Here is a 23,675-nt window from a genome sequence, read left to right as displayed (position 1 = left end):
CTGTTAACCAGACGGAGTGGAAGGCTGAGTAGCTCCATGGTAGTAGGTAGGCTTGAGATAATGCTGAAGATAATGCTTTCATTGCAATAATGTTTTTATTGGCAATGAAAGCATTATCTTCAGCATATTTTGTTATATATATATATATATGTATGTGTGTGTGTGCGTGGGGGTGTGTGAGGGTGTGTGTGTGTGTATTTGTACATGTATCTTGAAAAAATGTCAATACTCAGCCCCATGCAATTACTCTTTATATCCTACAGTCACCATTGTGCATCAAAAGATAACCCCCAGATACCGGGACCCAATTAATGTTGTTTACAGCTAGACCCTGAACATTCCTTGATACTACCCTGATTATGTTGTCCACGGATGGCTGCACTTGCATTGGTCTTTTTAGGGCTTAATATCTCGCTCTATTTATAACTTTATTACGGGGTCTTATTATCGACTATTATCCTTACTCCGTTAAATAAGAACGGAGTGACCAACTGCAGATAATTTCAAAGGCGATTTGACTCCGGACAAGCGAGGTTTGGCGATCCATGTTAACTTCTCTTGTTAAACGATGGCAGCAGATATAGTTCGTCTATCATATCCGGCTTCAAGAGGACTTGGAGAACCAATTCGACTCGCATTGGTTGCATCTGGTATTGAAGTGAGTGTGTTTCAGATCAATTCACAAATGGAAGTCTCGGGTTCATGTCACTGAAGTGTTCAAAATAACTGAACAAATCTATTGGCAATAGAATTGCTTATGGATAAGATAAGGGAATGGGGGAAGATGTGCTAATGTGATATTAGGCAGTTTTCGCACACCGAACTAATTCAAGAACACAGTAAATGTATTGAAAATTGCCCGTCAAATGACGATAAAGAGCCTGGAAATCTTTGTCGAAAATTGGTGGGCCAGAACAGCAGTTTCGGAGCTGAAGAAAAGCTGCAAAACATGTCGTTCGTCCAGAGTCCAAGAAGGACAAAGCTGGTAGTATGTTCTTGAATCCGTTATGCGTCTTGGTGCGAAAAATCCCCAATTATCTTTGAGGAATCAATTAATATGATTTCTTTCCTCATCTCCGGAAGGCTGTCCGCAGGCATTCTTAGTCTAAAACGATAAGAGGGGAAATCATGAGATGAATGAAATATTTGCCCATCGGAAATTAGGCGGTGTTTGCTTTTCTCTGCTTTCTCAATTAAAAGCTTTAGTACGTACAACAAAGCGGGATTATACGAAAAATGGGAGTATAATGTTCCTAAAGTTTGAAATATTGCTTTGTTACTTAATGCGTTTCCACAAAACTCCACAATGCATCAATATAGAGACCAGATGATGTTTGAAGCTAAGGTTTGCATGAAGGTTTGAGCAATATGCGTAAGAGGTGAGATAAGAAAAGGGGATAGAGTTGGAGGTCAATTGCCGGTGAATTGGAAAGGCGAGAAATTGGATGTTTGAATTAATATTCTTTTCGAAATAAGTGTAGTCCTTAAAATGACTGTCAACCAGAAGGGGTGTAATGCTGAGTAGTAGGCAGGCTTGAGTAGAAGGCTTGAGTAGGTGAGAGAAGGCTGGCTTGAGTCGGCGAAAAGAGTGGTAGCAGGAGCAGGAGAGTAGACTCGACGTTTCGGGCAGGTTGACTGTCCGTCTTCGAGGTTGTGCACGCACCAAACATTAACAACACTTGAAAGTATCAACATATGACTATATAGTCGTCTCTTTCCTAAAATATATGCAATACCAAACGGAGAAGAAAGCTTTTGTACTACACAATGTACATTTGTTGCCTTTTTGTCGCTATATAGGTATCCTATTCTTAAGAAACACATTAACGGATCGAGCTACAATTTACACCCATAAAATAGAGGATTTCCAGTTTCAGCATTGTTCAGTGGCGTCGCGTTCGAACCAATTCCTAATACTCGCCTTTTGTGGATTAGGGAACATAACGGATTCAAGAACATAAATTGTGTATAGTCTAATACCCTTTATGACAAAGAGCGACCAACTAAAGTCTTTGTCGAAATTAGTGAATCAGAGCAATAGTTTTGTCCTGCAGTCTAGGCAGACGACATACTTGTAAATTTTTCGTTAGCTCTGAAACTTACAACGAAACTCTGGTTCTGAATACAGTTTTCGACATAGACCCCTTAGCTATTCATTGTCATTTCCCGGGCATTTTCAATATATTTACTGCGTTCTCGGGTTCGTTCTGCGTCGCGATGCGAAAAGTCTGTGTTCTAAGAAGAGAGACAACTAACGGAGAGCTGGAAAGAAACAACTACTGCTTTTTAATGTTTAACTGTAATTATACGTCATCTCCATTTGAATTAAGCGACTATCCCCAACTCCCCCCCCCCTCCAAAAAAAGCTTTTTACTTACTCATTATAAACATTGATGTGAATAAAAATGTGTTTATATTCAAAAGATGCGAACAATGTTTATTTTTTCTCGGACTGTTATAATTTTAACTTATTTCATTTAAATTTTGTCAAAAACAAAAACCTTGTTTGGTTTTTATTACAATGAAAGCTTTATTTCAAACTATGTTATATTCAAGTGAATTACTTAACCACAATATGCAAGTAACTCTGCGCTTGTCTTGTGCTTAGTTGCTATACTAAATGTATCTGGTTGCATGTCACAAGGTGGTCCAATTTCACGAACAGGGTAAAAATGGTCAAAGAAGTTATTTTTTAACATGTTATAGGTATTACCATTCTAGTAATGAAGGAGGAGTTCATCCTAAAATACTTTGCTTTTGCTTGAAATGACTAATTTATATTTGATTAATGCATTGACGTCAAAGTAGATTTGATTTTTCAAATGCGCTTTTCTAAAATTGGACCTGCTGCACATAAAATGGTGTAAAAAGCAATGCTACTTTGGCTCACCCTATAGTATTATGAAGTTCTATTTTTGGAACATCAATGCTTACATCCATGACCAAAAAAAAATGACTGTCACCCTTACATGCCTGGCACTAGCGTGCTTCTTTCACCACACCATGAATAGAAAAAAAGAATGTTATGGAATGACGTCTATAACGTCAGCCACTATGACTGATTAACCTAGACGTAAAATGTTTCATAGGTAATTGGTTTTATACCAGCATGGCGTTTACCAGCAAAATGCTGTCCTGCAGAGTTCCTACGGGAGTTACCACAAACAGAAACAGAAACAGACTTTAAAATACTATAAATGAAGCAAAAAATTATTTAATTAACAGTTTTCCCCAAACAATTAATAATTAAATAGGTTGCAGATTGGAGCTAACATGCACCTGAATCCAATTCTTGCTTTTTTTTTAAAATTGTCAAATTTAAATAAAATCTAGTTGTTCTTTGCAATTAAACTGACTAGAAATATGAGGCTGACAGTCAATAAACATAATAGAGTATGTCATGACATAATACATGTTTAAATTTCAATTTATTTCTAGTTAATTTTATTTACCTGCACGCTTATATCTTCTTTGTGAATGTACATCAACTTAAAAAGCGATGTCCATAGTTGTAAATAATTCTTTAGTAAAAGTAGACCCAATCTGTAATGAAATTAAAAGAAATTAAGAAAAAAGGATTTTGAACGTATATTTTGGCCAACATTTCTTACTTAATCGGATATATTACTGAGGCAGATCATTAAAAATTTAACTGTATATAATCCAAAAGTGAGTTTGTTTTTTTATAGTAATTGAACTTTGTGTTGTTTAGGTAGTGACATTTAACGCACAAAATGTTTTAAATCAGGAGTTAAGCAACACATTTCAACTATTACCATTCACCGCGTCCACCGGCTCCGCCGCCCTTTAAACTGCTCTTTACTACTGCACTCTTTTATTGCTAATGTTGTATTGATCTAACTTATCGTAATATTTTAGCCTATAGTACAGTTGTAGGAAAATAAATTGACAATCAAAAAAAAAAAAAAAAAAAAGGTCATCAACAACAAATTTAGGGGGGACACGTCCCCCCTCCCCCCCCGCTTCCGCCGCCTATGGATGTAGCTACGATTTATCCACGGCACTGCGTGAAAATATGTTCATCTGCTACCCTATTTGCATACCCAATAATGAAATGCGACCATCTGTAACGCTATTTTTGTTACTGTGAATATAATAATACCTGGTGAAAAAACATAAACAAACTCAGCCTTTGGTTCAAGAGGACTTTGATACCTCTAACGCATTACCAAGGAGGGAGGACACGGGAACATTCTACTATTTGCACAAATGGGAACACTATATAAGAGCTAGTAGGCAGGACCAGGTATTTACATGACCGACAATGATCACCATCATGTTAATAGACCCTTTTGTATAAAGAGAAACGGATTTTTATTCGGTTTGTCGTTTATGGTAAACAATACATAACCCCTCTCAACAAAAAAATGGTTGCGTCCTTGAGTTGAAGGTCAGTTAAGGGTGTCAGTACAGACCGTGGCAATGACATAAAACAACCATTACATACAGATGTTTTCCACGTATATCACGTAGAAAGGGGAATGTAATGTTCCTTTGATATGCCAACCTCGTTGAAATAACAATGGCAGTAGGTAATATTCTGTTGACATATTCCGCTACCCGTGGACTAGCGGAACCTATTCGACTCGCACTGGTTGTATCTGGTATAGAGGTAATTCATTTGATTATTTTATCATTGATAATGATGCAATAATGATGATTTGATTTGAACGATTTATTTTCTTTCTACATAACAAGATAACACTACACAAGAACACTTGCTATAATACATATAACCATGAAGAAAAAACGGTGATGATTAAAATGATGGTGATGATGATGATTATGATGATGGTGATGATGATGATGATGATGGTGGTGATGATGATGATGATGATGATGATGGGGATGATAATGGTAATGATGATGATGATGATGATGGTGATGATGATGATGATGATGGTGATGATGATGATGATGGTGGTGGTAGTGGTGAAAGTGATGGTGATGATGATGACGATGAAAATAATGAAGATGGCGGTAATGGTGGTGGTGATGGTGGTATGGGGGAAAAGCAATATAGGAAATGATCATGACACAGAAAGTTTACCATGCATGTTCCGATAGTAACATGACTCCTGCTTTAAATGAGTGTATGGAGCAAGATGATTAAATTGATTCTGGGAGAAGATTCCAAGGGTCAGGACCACGGTGTTGTACGGATCTCTGGGCAATAAGCAATAACCTGCATGATAGGTAAATTTACATTTTCTTAAAAAAAAATGGTCCGCAAGTTTGCAGATAAACCTCAGTTCTGAAAATGGAGGCATGGATTTGCCCCTGGAACGAATCTGGGAATGACGATAGTTGAACGTATAGGTTTCACGTGCCTAATTTCAAACAAAACAAAATAAATCATTCGACCCAACCCATTCTCAAGATATTTTCAATCAAAATTTCATCTAGCAAATTGACGAAAATGTATGCATATGTTTTGTTATATCTGATTCTTAGGGTTATCACTGAAAATTCCTTTGCCCTTTGGAAAGAATTATCTTATGCATTTTGATAGTAATGACTGTCGGAAAAATTAAGGATATTACATTGTTTCAGACGATGAAAGAGATCGCGTCACGAGATACGTTTTCAGACATGTTCTATTTTATTTCTGAAATGAAAATTGAAAGTGGGGGGGACACAGGGAAAAAGTGCACCTTTTCTTTCGAAAAGGGCACTATCGTACAAAAAAAAACTTATCTACCTCACTCACATTACTCGTAAAATTTAAGGCACGTATGATTATTCTTTAAAAAAAATTTCTTCATAAGTAGTAGCATATAAAATGAGAATATTGTTTTCCTGTTTCTTAGCCAAATCGCCTAAATAATTTGAACGAATTCACTAGATAGCACTAACAAGGGGAGCGTTTCATGAAAGGACATGTCGGGCGTTTCATCCGATAGGTCCTGTTTTATCCAACAGTTGCCATAGTAACAGTACTCCTCAGCCAATCAAAATCAGGGAAAGTTGTCAGATCTGACAACTTGTAGGATGGAAATGTTGATGAAACGCTTCCTAGGGTCCCGCAACACAAAGGTTAGCGATTATTCGCTAAATGAACTGGCCTATGTATCAAGATCATCGTTGTATGCCTATTTTCATTAGTAGAAGGACGAGGAACCAATCAGAATCGGTCTTTCATATCAGCGATTAATTGTGATTATGTCTATCTATGCTCCTATGTGTATGCGATGTCCACGATTGAATCACCCTTTCCGTTAGTAGTCATTGGGTTATTGATTGAATTTAAGTCGCATTTTCTTTTTTATTTTACGTAATCCCTGGGTTTTTTTTTATAAAAATAGATTTGTTGTTGCGTGTTTTACGGGGGGGGGGGGGGGTAATCAAACAATTGTCATGCACGATCCTTCCCATTTACCATTAATCTTTATTTCTTCTTTTCCTTGCAGTATACCGATAATTACCTGAGGACCAGAGAAGACATGGTCAAATTAGTGGAAGGTAATCATATTTATTTTCGGGGCACAAGCTTATATTAAGTTACACGGGTAGAATATAATGAACATAAAGTGAAAGGGGGAGTTCACCCTGACAAAAAAAAAAGTAAACGTAGCAGAAAAAATACTGGTAAAGATTTGTGTAAAATCCATCAAAGGTTTACAAGGGTATTAGAATTTAAGGTCTTTTATTTGTGATGTCATATATAAACAGCTGCCCCATTTGTTAGGCAATATCAAATGTATAAATTGAAAAAAATGATGGTTCGTGATGACTCATGTTTTTATTACTTCCGGGAGCGGGTGTGAAAGAATTGACTATGATATACTGACCATGCTGACTGTACAGTAAAAATTATTCAATTTTCGGAGAAAATGACTTTCCCCTTAGACATCAATTTACGTCAGTAGATATGATAGTTACTTTTATTTTATACCGAGGTTTTTTACCTGACTGCTAAGAAAGCACGAATGCCTGTGAGGAATCAATCATGGGACCGACGGTTTAAGTTCCTCTCCGATGGACCTGGTAATGAGGATAAATGCCTTACCAAGGGGCATTAGCGCACCACTTGGGAATCGAACCCGGGTCACCGGAATCCGAAACCCCCGCTTTACCGACTGAGCTCGCTATCGCGCCTCCTAAAATGCATTTAGAAAAAATATATATATATTTCTGTAGCTTCCGGCCACTTTCTACTCGTAGAGTCTGTTTTTCTTGTTTCATAGATTAGTGAGTTATAAATGGGTTTGTTCCAATAACATGTTAAAATTTCATACCAATTAACAAGAACAAACTTTTCCTGACGATGTTTAGTCGTTTTTATGTAATGTGTACACAACGTACCTTGTTTCGCCTCTGTAGTGCCTTGCCCATGGCCACGAAGGAACTGCTGGGAGTGCCTTTTTTTTTGGGGGGGGGGGGGGGGGCGGGGGGTCATTGGTAGTAGGCCTCCTGGGAACCAATCTTTTAATCTGGCAGTGCTGAAGTTAATTTGACGGAAACAAAACAAACAAAACAAAATAAAAGAGGGATCATAATCAAATAAAGGTCGTTTTGCTTCAGAGAAATTTGACAAGAAAAAATAAAAAAAGGTTTCAACGCAAATCGTTGGTAATTTCACTTACATTTCTCCAATTTGCCACACTTGCCAGAATTGCAGAGGGTGCTGCCAATGGAGAATAATACATGCCGCATCCACGCTTCCCAGGGCTTTGACAGCACCCCTCCTGAGAAAATCGTTCACAGACCCCTGCCTCTCTCAGTAGGCCTATGATTTTTCTCTTTTATTTCATGTTTTTTTAATTTAAATTTATAGTATCCCTAAATTAGACCCCAAAGTAGCCAATCTGGAATAAAATTATTGGAAATGGTTTTTTGACTGATTTGAGTAGGTATGGGTGTCAACATTTACCAAAAAAAGTTAGGAGGAATACGGGTTGGGGAAAGTGCTTTTTTTCAAGGTCAAAGGTCAATGACCTTTTCATATATACTGTATAGTGGTATCTCTGAGATGGAAAGGTGCAGGTTGGTGATAATGGTGTCAAAATGCACAAATTCTTACCAGAATATCAAATAAAATAAAATTAAGTACCCAGAATGCACATTCACCGATAAAATTCAAGGTCAAAGCCTTTCAAAGGTCAATGACCCTTTTTACATTATATACCATATTGCATAATGGTATCTCTGAGATTATAAGGTACAGGCTGGCGATCATGGTGTCAAAATGTACAGATTCTTACAAGAAGATAAAATAGAAAAAATTCAAGTACTTAGAATTGACATTCACCAATGAAATTTAAGATCAAAGGTTTTAAAAGGTCAATGACCTTTTTACATTATATATACCATACTGTATAATGGTATCTCTGGGATGAAAAGGCACAGGTTGGTGATCATGGTGTCAAAATGCACAGATTCTGACCAGAAGACCAAATGAAATAAAATTAAGTACCTAGAATACACATTCACCCTTAAAATTTAAGGCCAAAGGTCAATGACCTTTTATACATTATATACCATATTATATAATGGTATCTCTAAGATGAAACGGCGAAGGTTGGTGTTCTTGGTGTCAAAATACACAGATTCTTACAGGAAGATTGAATGAAATAAAATTAAGCATCAAGAACTTACATTCACCTTTAAAATTCAAGGACAAAGGTCAATGTCCCTTTTTAACATAAGATAATGATAATGGTATCTCTGAGATAAAACATCACAGGTTCGTAATCTTGGTGCCAAAATGGAAAGATTTGTACCAGTAGATTAAACAACAACAAAATCAGTATACAGAATATTGTTTCACCCTTGAATTCCAAGTTCAGATGAAATAATATATACATACATATATATATATATATATATATATATATATATATATATACATACATACATACATACATACATACATATATATGTGTGTGTGTGTATAATCTGTATGAAATAAAAAAAATAACAAAACATTTATCCTATGTGTTCATATTTGTGATAATGTAAATAAAGATGGCTAATTTGTAATGAAAATATGGAGGTTTCATAATTTCAGTCTGAAGTAAGGTCATGGAGAATGTATTTAGGGTTCAGAGGTCAATAACTCTTTCCAAAATATCAGTGGAAATTGTTTTAAAAAGGTGATAACCAAATAACACTTCTTCATATACTGCGATGCATTTCCAAAAGCAATGAAAAAAAATGAAATGGATTATACAATTTGAAACCTATCTAAATCAAGGTTGTCATGTCTTTTTCTCTCCAGCGATAGTCCATTCATCTCATTAGCTTAATCTTCTGAAAATGGATAGGATAGGTCTAAATCTCATGTCACAGCTTGCATCATCTTAGAGCATTTCCAAACAGCAGAGGGATGACGATGAAATGAAGGCCATCATTAGAGCTGCAGCTTTTGTCATAGTAAATGGCATGTATCTCAACTTTAACAAAGATGAATTCCTGTATTATTATTAATTACCTCTCATTGCGAGCTGCCAGAAATTCTTGAGATGCTAATGCAGCATGACAAAACTTCATACCTGCTCTCTAGCTGCCGTAGGTCACCCATGATGCTATTTCTATCAGTTTGTACAAGGATAATGTATTTGGTCCCGAACAACTGATTGTTATCATGCATAGTAATGAAATTCAAAAGGAGATAATAGCTTACAAGTACACACCCATTGACAACACTCCTACAGCACCACTTCTAGTTCTTGAGGATCAAGCTGTGCAACATATCAGTAATAATATAGATCCTGGTATGTTATCCCTTGACAGAACATTAGGCTTTCATTGAATGGGCCAGATCAAAGTCCTGAAAATGTCAGAAGGTTTCCAAGAGTTTGATTACTCTTTGCTGAAGTTGAGACACTTAACTTCATTTACTATGACCATAGAGCTATTGTAATAGCTCCATGCTATGACAAAATCTGCCGCTCTAATGATTGCCTTATTTAAATTCTTCATCATTGTCCCTGGCTATATGAAAATGTTCTTGGATGATGCCTATCTTTTCCATTTACAGATTAAGTTATAGTATATAGTATTGATTGTAGCATTTGAGGTTAGTGAATATTGCTACAGAGAAATTAGTACCTTGATTTAGATTTATAAAATGCATATCTAAATGCTGCTACTTTAGACAACTTCACCATTTAAAATTATTTCATACATGATTTTTTTTACACTTTTGGCAATGCATTACTACAGTATATATTAAAGAGTGCTATTTGATTTCAATTCCACCTCGAACTTGTATTTTGACATCATCATTGGTCCAGGAATCAACTATTAAATTTCTGTTCATTTTCCACGCAGGTGAGTCTTTTTCCCATCAAAATCACTATATACCTACATGCCACAATCAAGTTATCGACATATTTACTTAAATTTCCAGCAGTTTTTGACATAGTTCATTGACCTCTAACCCCTAAATATATTTTTCATGGCCATTATTTATCCTTATTTCAAAGTGAAATTATTAAACATCCAAGTTTTCATTACAAATAGCCATCTTTCTTTCTATTATTCACAAAAAATGTGAATATAATGGATTAATTTCTTTTGGGGGGGGGAATAATAAATGGATATATCAATATTTATTGACTTTTGACCTTTGATAATGGATATCAAAGGTGAAGGATAATTCTTTAATATTATTTTGTGCCTTTTTATCTTCTTGCAAAAATTGCTTTTTGACACCAAAATCACCAACATGCAGCGTTTTATCTCAGAGATACCATTATACGATATATAACCTATGTAAAAGGTCATTGACCTTTTACCATGAACTTTATGGATTAATATGTATTTTGGGTACTTAATTTCATTTTATTTGATCTTCCTGTAAGAAACTCTGCATTTTGACACCAAGATCACTAACCTGCGCCTTTTCATCTCAGAGATACCATTATACCGTATATGGTATATAATGTAAAAAAGGTCATTGACCTTTGAAAGGTTTTGACCTTGAATTTCATTGGTGAATGAGCATTTTATGTACTTGATTTGATTTTATTTGATCTTCTTGTAAGAATCCGTGCATTTTGACACCAAGATCATCAACCTGCGCCTTTCCATCTCAGAGATACCATTATATCGTATATGGTATATAATGTAAAAAAGGTCAATGACCTTTGAAAGGCTTTGACCTTGAAAATTTTCGTATAATGTGCATTCTGGTACCTAATTTCATTTTATTTGATATTGTGGTAAGAATTTGTGCATTTTGACACCATTATCACCAACCTGCGCCTTTCCATCTCAGAGATACCATTATACAGTATATATGAAAAGGTCATTGACCTTTGACCTTGAAAAAAAGCACTTTCCCCAACCCGTATTCCTCCTAACTTTTTTTGGTAAATGTTGACACCCATACCTACTCAAATCAGTCAAAAAACCATTTCCAATAATTTTATTCCAGATGGTTACTAATTACGGGATACTATTATGCGATTTCCTTGCAAAACGATTCGTCCTTCTGTCCGCCCCTTGGGTTGGTTTTCCGCGCAAAATCTTGGCTGATGAAAGTCATTATGAAACGAGCCCGAAGGCCGGGTTTGGTAACTGACTAGTTGTGAAAAATGGCCGCCAAGAAAGCCTGACAGAGCTGGTGAAAAAAACAATTACCCACAAGTTCTAGCATGGGCGGAAATCTCTCCTTGAATGTAGGGGGACACACACACTATATATATATATATATATATATATATATACACACACAGTCAGTGGCGTACCGTGGGTCATGGCATGGGGGGGGGGCACCAGCAAAAATTTTGAGTCACTAGTGAGCGAAGGGCGCCCAGTTGCCAGGTATACTGACCTAATAGAGTCACTTTAAGGACAGTGCCATCAAACGGATATGTATTCCATTGGTCAAATAATGCGATCGTGAAGCGCGAGCTTAAAATTTTTAATATTCAGACCTAAAAAGGGACACTATAATTAATCTTTTGTAATCATGATATGTACCTGTCTCACTAAATAATGCGAGCGCGAAGTGCGAACTGAAATTTTTGTAAATATTGACCCCAAACAGGAAGATTTTAAGGACTATATTTTAGGAATCACATCTCACCATAGTCATCTAATGCGAGTGCCAATAAGCGCATGCTGGTTTTGTTAGAATTACATCTAAACATGCACATAATGCACTTGTAATCATGATTAACATACCCATCTCACTAATCAAATCTTGCAAACGCGAAGCGCGAGCTGAAAATTTAGGAAATTCAGACCCGAAGAGGGGCATTGTTTGTAGGAATTCACGAAGACCATACGTAGTTCACTTACCATATGATGCGAGAGCGAAGCGCGAGCAGAAAATTTTTGATATTCAGATCAGCAAAAGGGACATTTTAAGGACCGATTCTAGAAATTCACGGAGAGCAGACATATTTCACCAATCCACTACTGCGAGGGAAATGTTTTATATTAAGACCTTGAAATGGGACAATCACTTTAAGTAGTCATGAAAAAGAAGCATACTATTGTACATAAAACAATAATAACTCGAAGTGCGAGGAAATATATTTGGCAGTACGTTGTATATTGACTTGAAAACGGGAGGATTTAGTATAACAGGGCTATATATCTCGTTAAACTGACAATGCGAGCACCAGGAACAATGAAGACATAGGCCCTGAGCAAATTATGTTTCGCAAAGTAATAAAAAAAAATTATTTTGTAATATGACATAACATAATTACGATATAATATAACATTATAATGAACAATAATATATTTTTTTTTCCTTTTATCTTCCTTTCTCCCTCTTTCTCCTTTTCCCCGTTTCTTTTTTTTTTTGGTCAGCCGAATGGGGGGGGGGGCACGCCCCCCCCCCCCCGTAGTTACGCCACTGTACACAGTACATATTTCGAAGAGGGGAGGTATTCCTAACTAAAGATAAAAGGCCTCAATAAATAATGCGAGCGCGGAGCGCTAGCCCAAGTATGTTGATATTTCAATATTTCAGAAATTGTGACCTGGAAATTGAACATTCTGAACATTTTTGAGATCATGAACTAGATTCGAACCTAAACATCAACCATTAATGCGAGCGCGAAGCGCGAGCTGAAAGTTTTTGATTTTTCAACCTTAAAACTGGGCATTCTTATAGAACTTAATAATGAACGGAATAGTAATCTAAACATTGAATGCGATCGCGAAGTGCGAGCAGAAAGTTTGTTTTTTTTCCAACCTAACAACTGGACATTCATAGCACCTTAAAAAGAATATGAAAAGGATAGGAATCTAATCAGTTAATGGGAGCGCGAAGCGTGAGCTGAGAGTTTTTGATTTTCAAACCTAAATACTAAACATTCTCAGTACTTAAAAAAAGAACAGGATAGGATTCTAAACAATTAATGAGGGCGCGAAGCGCGAGATGAAAGTTTTTGATTTTCCAATCTAAATACTAGACATTCCTAGGTCTTAAGAAACGGCTCGGTGTAAAAATGATAGAGGTAAAAATGGCAGAAGTAAAAATGGCAGAGTTAAAAATGGCAGAGGTAAAAATGGCAGATGTAAAAATGACAGAGGTAAAAATGGCAGAGGTAAAAATGGCTGATGTAAAAATTGTAGAGGTAATAACGGCAGAGGTAAAATGGCAGAGGTAAAAATGGCAAGGGTTATAATGGCAGAGGTAAAAATGGCCGCGGTAAAAATGGCAGAGGTAAAAATGGCAGGGGTTATAATGGGAGAGGTAAAAATGACAGCCCTAGGTAAAATATGGCCAGTCTTAAACCCCCATGAAATGAATTGTCAAAAAGCCCCCGCATGTACATAGATCAAATTAGAACTGCATGTCACGGTTAGGCATTTCATCATATCATTATGTCTTCATCGGCCTAACAATGCTATTTACGAATTCGTTGGAGGTGTACCGTGAACGCTTTTTAAAAAGAAATCAAACGACAGATATTTTTTCATTCAATTTATCAGAAGCAAAAGGGAACTGCACTATTCTCATTCATCATTTAATAACATTCCGTTTTGTCTGGCTGTTTTTTATATCTAAAGTTTTGCCAGGTTTACCGATACAAAAAGGAGGAAGAGTAGACATAAGAGAGGTGGAGAGACAGAGAGGGTTAGGGGGTGGGGAAAACATAGAGAACATAACGGGGAAAGCTTAGACGATGAAATTGTCACGAATAATTGTGGTTAAATGTTATGTCCTTATTTGTAATGTCGTCTGTACTATTCTTTTCGAATATTTGAATGAGAATATTAAGCATGCGTTCCCAGGCTTGGCACTGAATATGTAACTGATTATGAAAATCAATAATGATCTTCTTTTGACTGGTAAACCAATTTGGGGTCGATCGAGGGGAACCGTCTGGTTCAGATTCTTTGCATAAAAGAAGACCCTGAACCTTTACCACTGCATCCAATATGATATAAACGGCTTGATGGTCATAACCCTTGGACGCGGAAGTGCTGTTGGGTATTTTGTACACCAATAGCAGCACCCTCTTGGTAATTAGCTTGGTATGCTAAAATGTAGAGATTTGATACAAATTTCAAACAGAAGAAAAAACATTGTTTATTATCAAATTGTTATTATTTTTGTTGTAATTCTTTTTCTGACCTAAAAGAACTTCATTTAGTTGAAATAATTTTTTGTGTCATTGTCCCCCTTAACCAAATCCCCTTTCATTTTGGAGTTAAAAAAATTTTCTCGGCTTTTTAACAAACCGGCACCCCATATCTCTTTCATTTTTGCCTCTGCAATCTTTACCTTTGCCGTTTTCAACTCCGCCGTTTTTTACACTGTTAGAAATTTTATACTTAAAGGTCAAGTCCACCTCAGAAAAATGTTGATTTGAATCAATAGAGAAAAATCAGACAAGCACAATGCTGAAAATTTCATCAAAATCGGATGTAAAATATGAAAGTTATGACGTTCCAAAGTTAAGCTTATTTTCAACAAAATAGTTATATGAACGAGCCAGTTACATCCAAATGAGAGAGTCGATGATGTCACTCACTCACTATTTCTTTTGTTTTTATTGTTTGAATTATACAATATTTCAATTTTTACGAATTTGACGATTAGGACCTCCTTGCCTGAAGCACAAAATGTTAAAATAATGGAATTCCACGTGTTCGGGAGGAATGAAACTTTATTACACATGACAATGACGAGAAAATACAAATATTTCATATTTCATATAATAAAATACAAAAGAATTAGTGAGTGAGTGATGTCATCGACTCTCTCATTTGGATGTAACTGGCTCGTTCATATAACTATTTTGAGTATTTAAAAACAAATTTGGAGAATTAAATATAGTTCAAACTCATAGCGAAGGATTCATCATAACTCATTAAAACTATTCTTTTTACTGAGTACGCGAACAATGAAAACATTCTTACATTCCAAGTAAATGTGGAATAAAAGGAAAATGAATTGGTTTAACAAAGGTATGTTCCTACGGGGTATGGAACATTCTCGTCTTCTATCTATGCACTAAATGTACTTATAAGTATCCAGAGGTGATTTTCTTTTTTCGTCATTTTTATTAGTTATGAAATTGATCATGGCCATCAATGTCATCACTCTTTGGCTTGCATATAGGGCTAGATGCGAGTTCGAGAATAATCGGGCCGGTATGCCTTTTTTCCTATCCAAGTTCTTAACAAAAGCTATCTGTTTATATATATATTTCGAAATATGGTTTGCTTAAAACAAAACTCCCATCAGTAACGTCAGTTACCGTGAAAATGCCCATGTGTATAATTTCGATTTTGTATTATGTATTTTTCCATAATAAAAGACCACAAATAGTAGGGGGGACATTTGATATTATGTCCCCCCCTTTCCAAAATGGTAGGGGGACGCGTCCCACGCCCCCTCCCTGGGATTTCCGCCTATGGGTTCTCGTATCAAATGGGGTAATAAGTGGAGAGCGAAGGCTGATAATCATCCAGAATTAAAAAAGTAAAAAAATAAAATAATAAAATAAATAAATAAAGAAGAACAGTGTAGATCATAAAAAAATCTTATTTTTTTATGTCTTGTTAATAACAAAAAAAAAGATATAAAGGGCGATGAGATAAAATGAAAAAGAAAGAAAACAGATTGAATAGCTTTAAGAAGAGGGGAAGTTCGTAACATGAGAATTTCTTCATCTATTCTATTGGTTTTAGGTGGAAAATTGATGTTCAAGCAGGTCCCTCTGTTGGAGATCGACGGATTAAATCTTATTGGATCTGAAGCTATCCTCCGCTATGTTTGCCGCAAAGGTGGCCTCGATGGAAAAACAGACGAAGAAAAAGTGAAGTAAGCAAGTTTGGAGTTATGGAGGGGGGGGGGCAAGCGGCGACCGCGCCCTCTCCTTAGATCCCCCCCAAAAAAAAAATTACAAAGAGAAAATTAGGGGTTATTTTCAATTGGTATACTACCAATTCGTCCAATAACCAACCCGGCTAACTTATCATTTGGTCTACCATCAGTTCGTTCACTAATATACACTTGGTTTGATACCATTTGCCCACTCACCATTTTGTCTTATTAGCAGTTGGTCCTATAGCCATTTAGTCCATATACCATTCGGTCAAATTGGACTAAGTGTTAATTGGGCGAAATGAATGAAAATGAAATGGGCATTTGACCAAAATTATGCACTGCTATTGTTTTGCACTGGCACTAGTCCATAATTTATATCAGACCACTTTAAATTCATAAATTTTGACCCATTCTTTCACTGTTTCTCAGTCAGATTTCTTGGACCATACCATATTTTCAATTCTTATACATACACATAGGTCTAATGAAAAAAAATGTCATACTTTTGTCCACAATGTCCACCAATGGGGTATTTTACGCTAACAGACCAGACTATATGCATGGTCAAGACATACTGAATTACTGATAAATAGTTTCACAAAATATAAATGGCATATTATAGTTTGATTGGGTTAAAATGTAGTAGAATTAAGTTTTACAGGATATATACACATTAATTTTGTTTGTTTTCGCCTTTTAGTAATTGGTGAGCAATAAGTTGAATTTTCTAGCTGAAAGTTTCAGTTAGAAAATTCAGGCGAAAACAAACAAAATTAATGTGTATATATTCCTCAAAACTTAATTCTAGTACATTTTAACCCAATCAAACTCTCTATTCGATCCTTTAATCCGACTGACCATTCTCTATGCATCTCATGTTCTATATCCCGCCGTTCCCCACCCATGGTGCTATGTCAGAATCGACATGCTTGCAATGGGAGCGAAGGACATGGTGTTCCAGAACGTCATATATTCCCGGTTTCACGAAATCCTGATATCAAAGGAGAAAGCCGAAGAAGATATCCGAACCGCCATCAAGGAATGCAAGAACCGATACCTCCCGGTTTTTGAGAAGGTAAATACTTAAATGCCCCCTTTTAGTTAACATTCAGAATTGGGTGATCAGTATTGTCCTCCGGATATTATTATCCGGGTAGCAATGGTGCAAAAATTATACACGACTGTAGAGCCTTATTTCCATAGATCAGAGAACTTTCATGTACAGGTTAGATTCATTTCAGTATACTATAGGTCAGAGAACTTTCTATAAACAAGTTGGAATGTGAGATGCAATTCAATACATCTGCTCAGTGTTTGTAAATATCACTTCTTTGTTTAGCCAGACATGGAGTTGACCTGGATTATGTGCTTCAGTTCATTGATTCTCTGTATGTTCGGTTACACACACATTGATACACTATACACACCTCTTGCTGATTGGCTATTGATTTCTTTTATGTTGCATGCACTACTTCCTGATTGGTTATCTGATCTATCCTATGTTTCATGTATTATAGATAGAGTGTGTCCACCCAGAGGACACACTACCTTTTGATTGGTTGATGTTTATGTTAATTGGATGACTATAGTTTTGGAAAGAAGGCAGAAATAAAGTGGGCCATGTGCTCTCGGGTAGTTCGACCCTAGCCTTGAATAGAGAAACTTTTCTGTGTAATTTATGACACTAGTTAACACCTGTGTAGTGAACCCTAACTCTAACTCCAGTAGCCACCCTACACGACCAAGGGAAGGCTTCACATTTGTAAAGCTAGGACACTTTTTAGAATGATGAAGGGACGTCATAAAGTGCAGTTGAACCTAAGGTGGATCGATAAGTGTATGCTTATGTGGAGGAGGAGGGGTAATGATGTTCCAAATCTTCTAACAAGGAGCTAGGTCAACATTCACCACCAGAAGAAATTGACCCTTCTCTCTCCCCATCTCTCTCTCTTTCTATACCCTCCCTCCACCTCTCTTTCTATTGATTTACTGTCATTTTACAGGTATTGTCGGAGAGTAAATCTGGTTTCTTTGTTGGTGATTCCCTTACAATGGCTGATATCGTGCTATTCGATGCGCTGAGCTGCGTCAACGAGATACCCGAATTTAAAGAAATCCGACTAATGGACGAGTACCCGCTCTGTGTGGTAGGTTATCCGGTTGGGCCTTTTGTTTTTTCTTCGAATTTTAGTGATTCCTTTATTTCGTAAGTGTTATAGTTGCGAATCAGACATGATTTTTGTTGTTTGGTTCCCTTTTACTTTTTATTTCCATGTGATTTCTTGAATAATGTAAAAAAAAAAAACGATTGCAGATAATGTGGTGATGGTAGTAGGCTATTTGTAGTTGTTATTACAGCCATCACCATGACATCACATAGGCGGTGGAAGCGGGGGGACCTGTCCCCCCTAACTTTGAGTTGGGGACGACTCCCCCCCTCCTAAATTTGTTGTTAATAACATTTTTTTTTTTTTTTGCTTGTCAATTTCGTTTCCTGCGTCCCCCCTAAAATTTACGTTGATAACCTTTTATTTTTTTTTTGCTTGTCAAAATATATTGGTGCCCCCCCCCCCTATTTTGGGGGCCTTCCGCCGCCAATGTGAGATCATGATTGCATATGCCCCCTTCCCTGAGTTCTCTTCCATGTACTACCCTTCATTATTGTATCATCATTTCGATCGCTGATTCCAAATCTTATTTCATATCCGTCTCATCTTTTTTTAATCTATCACTCCATTTTACCCCCTTTCAATCGAATCTTGTGTTTGTGACCCTTTTGTTGTTATCATATGTATTTTTTTCAGGCGTTCATTGATCACTTCTCCAACCAACCGAGGCTTAAGGAATACCTTACTAGTGAGAGGCGACATACTGTTATTGACCTTGAACAAGCTGCTTATGCCTCCCGGGTAATGGGCTGGCTACCATCTTAAGGTTTCTATAGAACAGCCAGGGCCCCATTTTACACAGAACTACGATTGATCTGATCAACAAGAACTGTGAAAGGCCACACTGTAAAAGCTGTGGTGTTAAAACTGACACCAGTTGGTGTAAATAGAGGACCACACCCTGAGGTGTTAAAATAACACCCTAGAGATTGAACATAACACCATAGAGTGTAAATGTAACAACCATAGGTGTTGTAATAACACCTATAGGTGTTAAACTAATACCGACAGGTGTAAAACTAACACCACCAATTTAACACCGGTGTAAAATAACTGGTGTGGTCCTCTATGTACACCTGTTAACACCACAGTTTTTGCTGTGCAGCAACGCCAACATATAAATTGTACCTTTGTTCAAAATGCTTTCTAGATTTGAAGTATATTCCTACATTCATCATTTGAATGACAATTTAGTATGCTCCTCGCTATTTACAAAAGTGCATTGCGCAAAATCTCCTGTCGGAAAAATTATGACTTTGATGGAGTTCCGTGCAGTTTTGGTCGATCGGATCAATCAATGGCAATTATTTGTTAGAAGGGGCCCAGGTATGTTTATCATTGGTGCGGATTTTAAATCATAGAAAATGATCCAGGCGCTTTTTACTCTTTTATACCTATTTCAACGCTGAAGCTGCAACTCTGGGGGATAAAAATATTTGTTTTTATATATAGTTTCTTTGAATCTAGATATCTATATTGCACCAATGATGTTGCCTTAGAACTATTTTGTCATTCATTACCTTATCCAATACACTACCCTATATGTTATTACAATGAATATGACGAATTGACAAAAAGGAACATTAAGTTAGTACCAATTGATAATCCAATTAAGTTTAAGGCCGTTTGACTCCATTACTTAAACTGCTTTTGAGTTGTAAATCATTCAAATATGCAACCCCCTTCCCGCCAAAAATATATAATGGCTTCGGCGTTATATAGACAATAAATTTGTGTGAACTTAATTTTTTTTCATCTTCCAAGTACAGCATTGAGCCCGTTCCATTAAACTTATTAATAACAAATTTAGGTTTGCATGATAGTATAAAGCTACGATAATCATTCAGTTTTATCGGCTGACATTAAACTTGGTATCATGTATATAGAGAAACTGAAATTTTCAGCATCGCGGAAAACTGGGGTTGAATGCTAAAATGTCTCTAAAGCGTGGCACAAAGTAGTACTGCATCTATAAACTTCATGCTTTAAATCTTAAAGCTCTGTCGCGCTGAGTCTGTATTTTTCTGACCCCGTCCCTCCCTCCATCTCTCTCTCTCGCTCAGTCTATCCTCTTTCCCTCTCTTCTCTCCTCTTATACTCTTGCATTATGCAAATTCTGATATATCTTAAAAAGGAATTCTGAAATTAATTGTTTTTTATAGAATATTTGAGAAACACAAATAAAGGTTATGCTAAAATCTATCTATAAAGAAATTACTTTTGTTTTGTCATCTTTCACGGAAACAACTCCCTTTCATAATGAAAATCAGTAAATAAATACCTTTTTTGAAGAAAAAAATGACTTCATTAATGCATTCAGTATATCATAAGACATGTCATTCATCTATTCTTGTTTCTCGTCAAAGTATATTGAATATTTATTTTAAAAAAAGGCAATTTAAGAATTGTATGCTTCACAACTAAATAGGGAAAGTAGCTTCCATGTGACATCACGAAAATCTAATGTTGAATATTCAAACTGATACTAATAGACAAAACTTCATCTAAAGTTTTTCTCCTATTTCTCTTTAAAAAGTGGTCTTCCTATTACATAACAAGAGACAAAGAAATATAGAACAGATTTACAAAATACACCAGAAAAATTCAATAGAAAAAGCATATTATTCACAGCTCTTTGTGTACAAAGTATGAAACAATTGATGGATATGACAAGGGACAAAATGGAAGATAAAATAATCAACTTATGGAAAAGTTGTCATCTATCACTTCTAGACAGTGATTTTGTTGTTTGGCTTGTACGCATTTATGTAAGTTTTAAACATTCTGCTTAGTTCTGATATCATATTGAGATATAGATTACATGTACACGAAATAAACATGGTATGTCTCACCTACACAGTTTGATAAAAAAAAATATTAAGAAACTATACTATACATGTTCTTTAATACCAAAGTTTGTTTTCAGCCTCTGTGGTATAAATACATGTAGGTGCAGAATATAAAATATGTATTTTTCCCAAGAAAATTTAGTATTCAAATAAACTTCCAAGGGATTATTAAATGATGTGGAACTTGCTCTCCCCCTCAAAGAATGAAATAAAAATCTGTCAGTAAACAAATGAAATGGGTATTAAAAATAAGGCCTTGTACTCTCTATTTCATTAAATTGAAAAATAAGCTTCAATATTCAAGAAACCCTGTTCCAATCATTGCGAGGTATGGTGTCCTAAAATAAAATTTCAATAAAAACAGCTACATGTTTCACAAGTATTTACCCAAAAAGAGCACCTAAAAACATGATAAAAGTCATTTTTACAGAGGCACTTCAACTTCAAGGTACAGAATACAATAGCAAATAACCTAAAACTTCTCCTAATTTTATAGTTTATGGATATGATGTCATATGACTGCAAAGATCTACTTAGTTAAGTTCCTCCATTATGAATTCAATGGGAAATACATGTAAGTTAAAATGTCTTTTATAGTTAAGTTTCTCCATTATGAATACAATGGCAAATAGTGCCAACGGTCTATTAAGTTAAGCTTCTTGACTATGAATACTATGGGAGAAAACTTGAAATGTCCTTACGTTTATGAATATAATATTTGCTCTGAGCCAATCAGGTGCAAGGCTTTCAGTAGCTTGTAACAAAAATAAGGGAAATCGATGACAACTTGTTTCATGAAATGCTCGCTACGAATATTTCTCACATTTTCATCAATACATGTATATAGTAATAAATTTCCTTTTATCAACACAAGATGTTTAACTTTCACAATAACAATGCTCATTTATATCACATACCATATCCCCAAAGTAGATATCATTCTTATGTTGAAAGAAGCAATGATCCAGCGTATAAGTAAAAAAAAGGAATGAGAAAATTAACGACAGGAAACTGACGTAAATTTCAGAGTTGTACCACAGTACCACTCACATGATTCAAGAATGAGCACAAAAGACAAATACACACACTGAATACAAAATTAAATGACAAATACAGGAATACATAAAAGCAGACATTTGTTTGTTTGAAAATATTATGTACAGAAAATTGCTGGTATAAATTATGTACAAGTACCTTAAAAGTTCTATATCAAATTTTCAAAAGCAGCTACCTCACTTCCATTGACAATATAAAAGAAAATTTCATAACAAAGAATGCGTCATTTCATTTTTTGGTATCGACATTAGGCCTTCAAAATGATACAAAACTACAGAAATATCTCTCATTTCTATTTCCTTCATATTTTCAACACCCCCTAACCCTCCCCCCTCTCTCTCTCTCTCTCTTTCATTATCTCTATACAAGTACCTATGATTCTAATATCTAAAATCAAAGTGGTACAAGGAACATCTTCCTACAAAAAAAACCCTGTTCACTTTTAGACTATGATCATATAAAATATTGCATTATCTAAAAACTTCAGAACCTTGAAAACCACAGACAAGCAAAATCTGTTTATTCATATTAGAATACAGTAAGCATGAATACTTAACAGACGAGTATACGCATGAGGCAAAAAATAGTACAAAGCATGATAGGTACTCATAGAATATGGATTTGGAAAATAGTACTGAAAAAAAACCCAGATATTTACTTAACGCTCAAATGAAGAGTTTCGCAGTAAAAACGATGAGTGGCATTTTGTTATATTTCAAAGGAAACAAAATGTCATTATCACTTGAAAATGAATCTCTATGAATAAACTTTGCTCATTTTTAATTCTTCATGATTAATTTTTCAAGTAATGATAAAATCCCTAATTCCACTGAGGGGTTTTCAGCTATGAAGACCAAGGCAGCTTAAATATATAAAATTCTTTCTTGATTTTTCAATAATCATCATTGTCTGATAGCCAACTAGAGCCAGAAATTGGTTTGCGCAATTTGTTCAATTTAGCTAGATGCTTTTTTTTGTTTGATTTTTAACTCCTGTTCATTCTATTTTTTTTTCTTAAGAAGAGTGGAGCGTTGTGGCCCAGTGGATAAGTCTTCTGACTTAGAAACAGAGGGCCGTGGGTTCGAATCCCAGCCATGGCGTTATTTCCTTCAGCAAGAAATTTATCTACATTGTGCTGGACGCGACCCAGGTGAAGTGAATGGGTACCCGGCAGGATTAATTCCTTGAATGCGTGAGCGCTGAAAGGCAGCTCGAGCTAAAGCCGGGGTAATAACAACGCGCCTCGGAATAGAACATTTCTAGATAGATGGCGCTATATAAATGCCTGTTATTATTAAATGTAGGTCAAATCTGTTGACCATGTCTAAACAT

The 23,675-nt window shown here is 35.8% G+C and overlaps 1 protein-coding gene across 2 annotated transcripts; it reads left to right on the top strand.

Moving 5' to 3' along the window:
* Positions 1-444: 444 nt before the first annotated feature.
* LOC121420289 (glutathione S-transferase alpha-4-like) lies at positions 445-19,367 on the top strand. 2 transcript variants are annotated; one of them, XM_041614864.1, is made up of 6 exons: positions 445-658; positions 6,432-6,483; positions 16,132-16,264; positions 17,189-17,345; positions 18,274-18,417; positions 19,075-19,367. In XM_041614864.1, exons 1-6 carry the CDS (start codon positions 569-571, stop codon positions 19,201-19,203), a joined length of 705 nt encoding a protein of 234 aa, XP_041470798.1. In that variant the 5' UTR covers positions 445-568; the 3' UTR covers positions 19,204-19,367. The 2 variants fall into 2 exon arrangements, with proteins under 2 accessions (XP_041470798.1, XP_041470799.1); XM_041614865.1 differs by lacking the exon at positions 445-658 and adding an exon at positions 4,452-4,633.
* The last annotated feature ends 4,308 nt before the right edge of the window (positions 19,368-23,675 follow it).

Source organism: Lytechinus variegatus, chromosome 8 (genome assembly GCF_018143015.1).
Source record: "Lytechinus variegatus isolate NC3 chromosome 8, Lvar_3.0, whole genome shotgun sequence".
Taxonomy (NCBI): Eukaryota; Metazoa; Echinodermata; class Echinoidea; order Temnopleuroida; family Toxopneustidae; genus Lytechinus; species Lytechinus variegatus.
Note: the sequence above shows the minus strand (reverse complement) of the source record. Positions and strands in the feature narration are given on the sequence as shown.

What these genes read in the sequence shown, in the direction of transcription:
- LOC121420289 (XM_041614864.1), top strand. Translation starts at nt 569, where the DNA reads ATGGCAGCAGATATAGTTCGTCTATCATATCCGGCTTCAAGAGGACTT. An exon ending in ACAGACGAAGAAAAAGTGAA is followed by an intron (nt 16,265 to 17,188) that starts GTAAGCAAGTTT and finishes GTGCTATGTCAG; the next exon opens with AATCGACATGCTTGCAATGG. An exon ending in ACGAGTACCCGCTCTGTGTG is followed by an intron (nt 18,418 to 19,074) that starts GTAGGTTATCCG and finishes TATTTTTTTCAG; the next exon opens with GCGTTCATTGATCACTTCTC.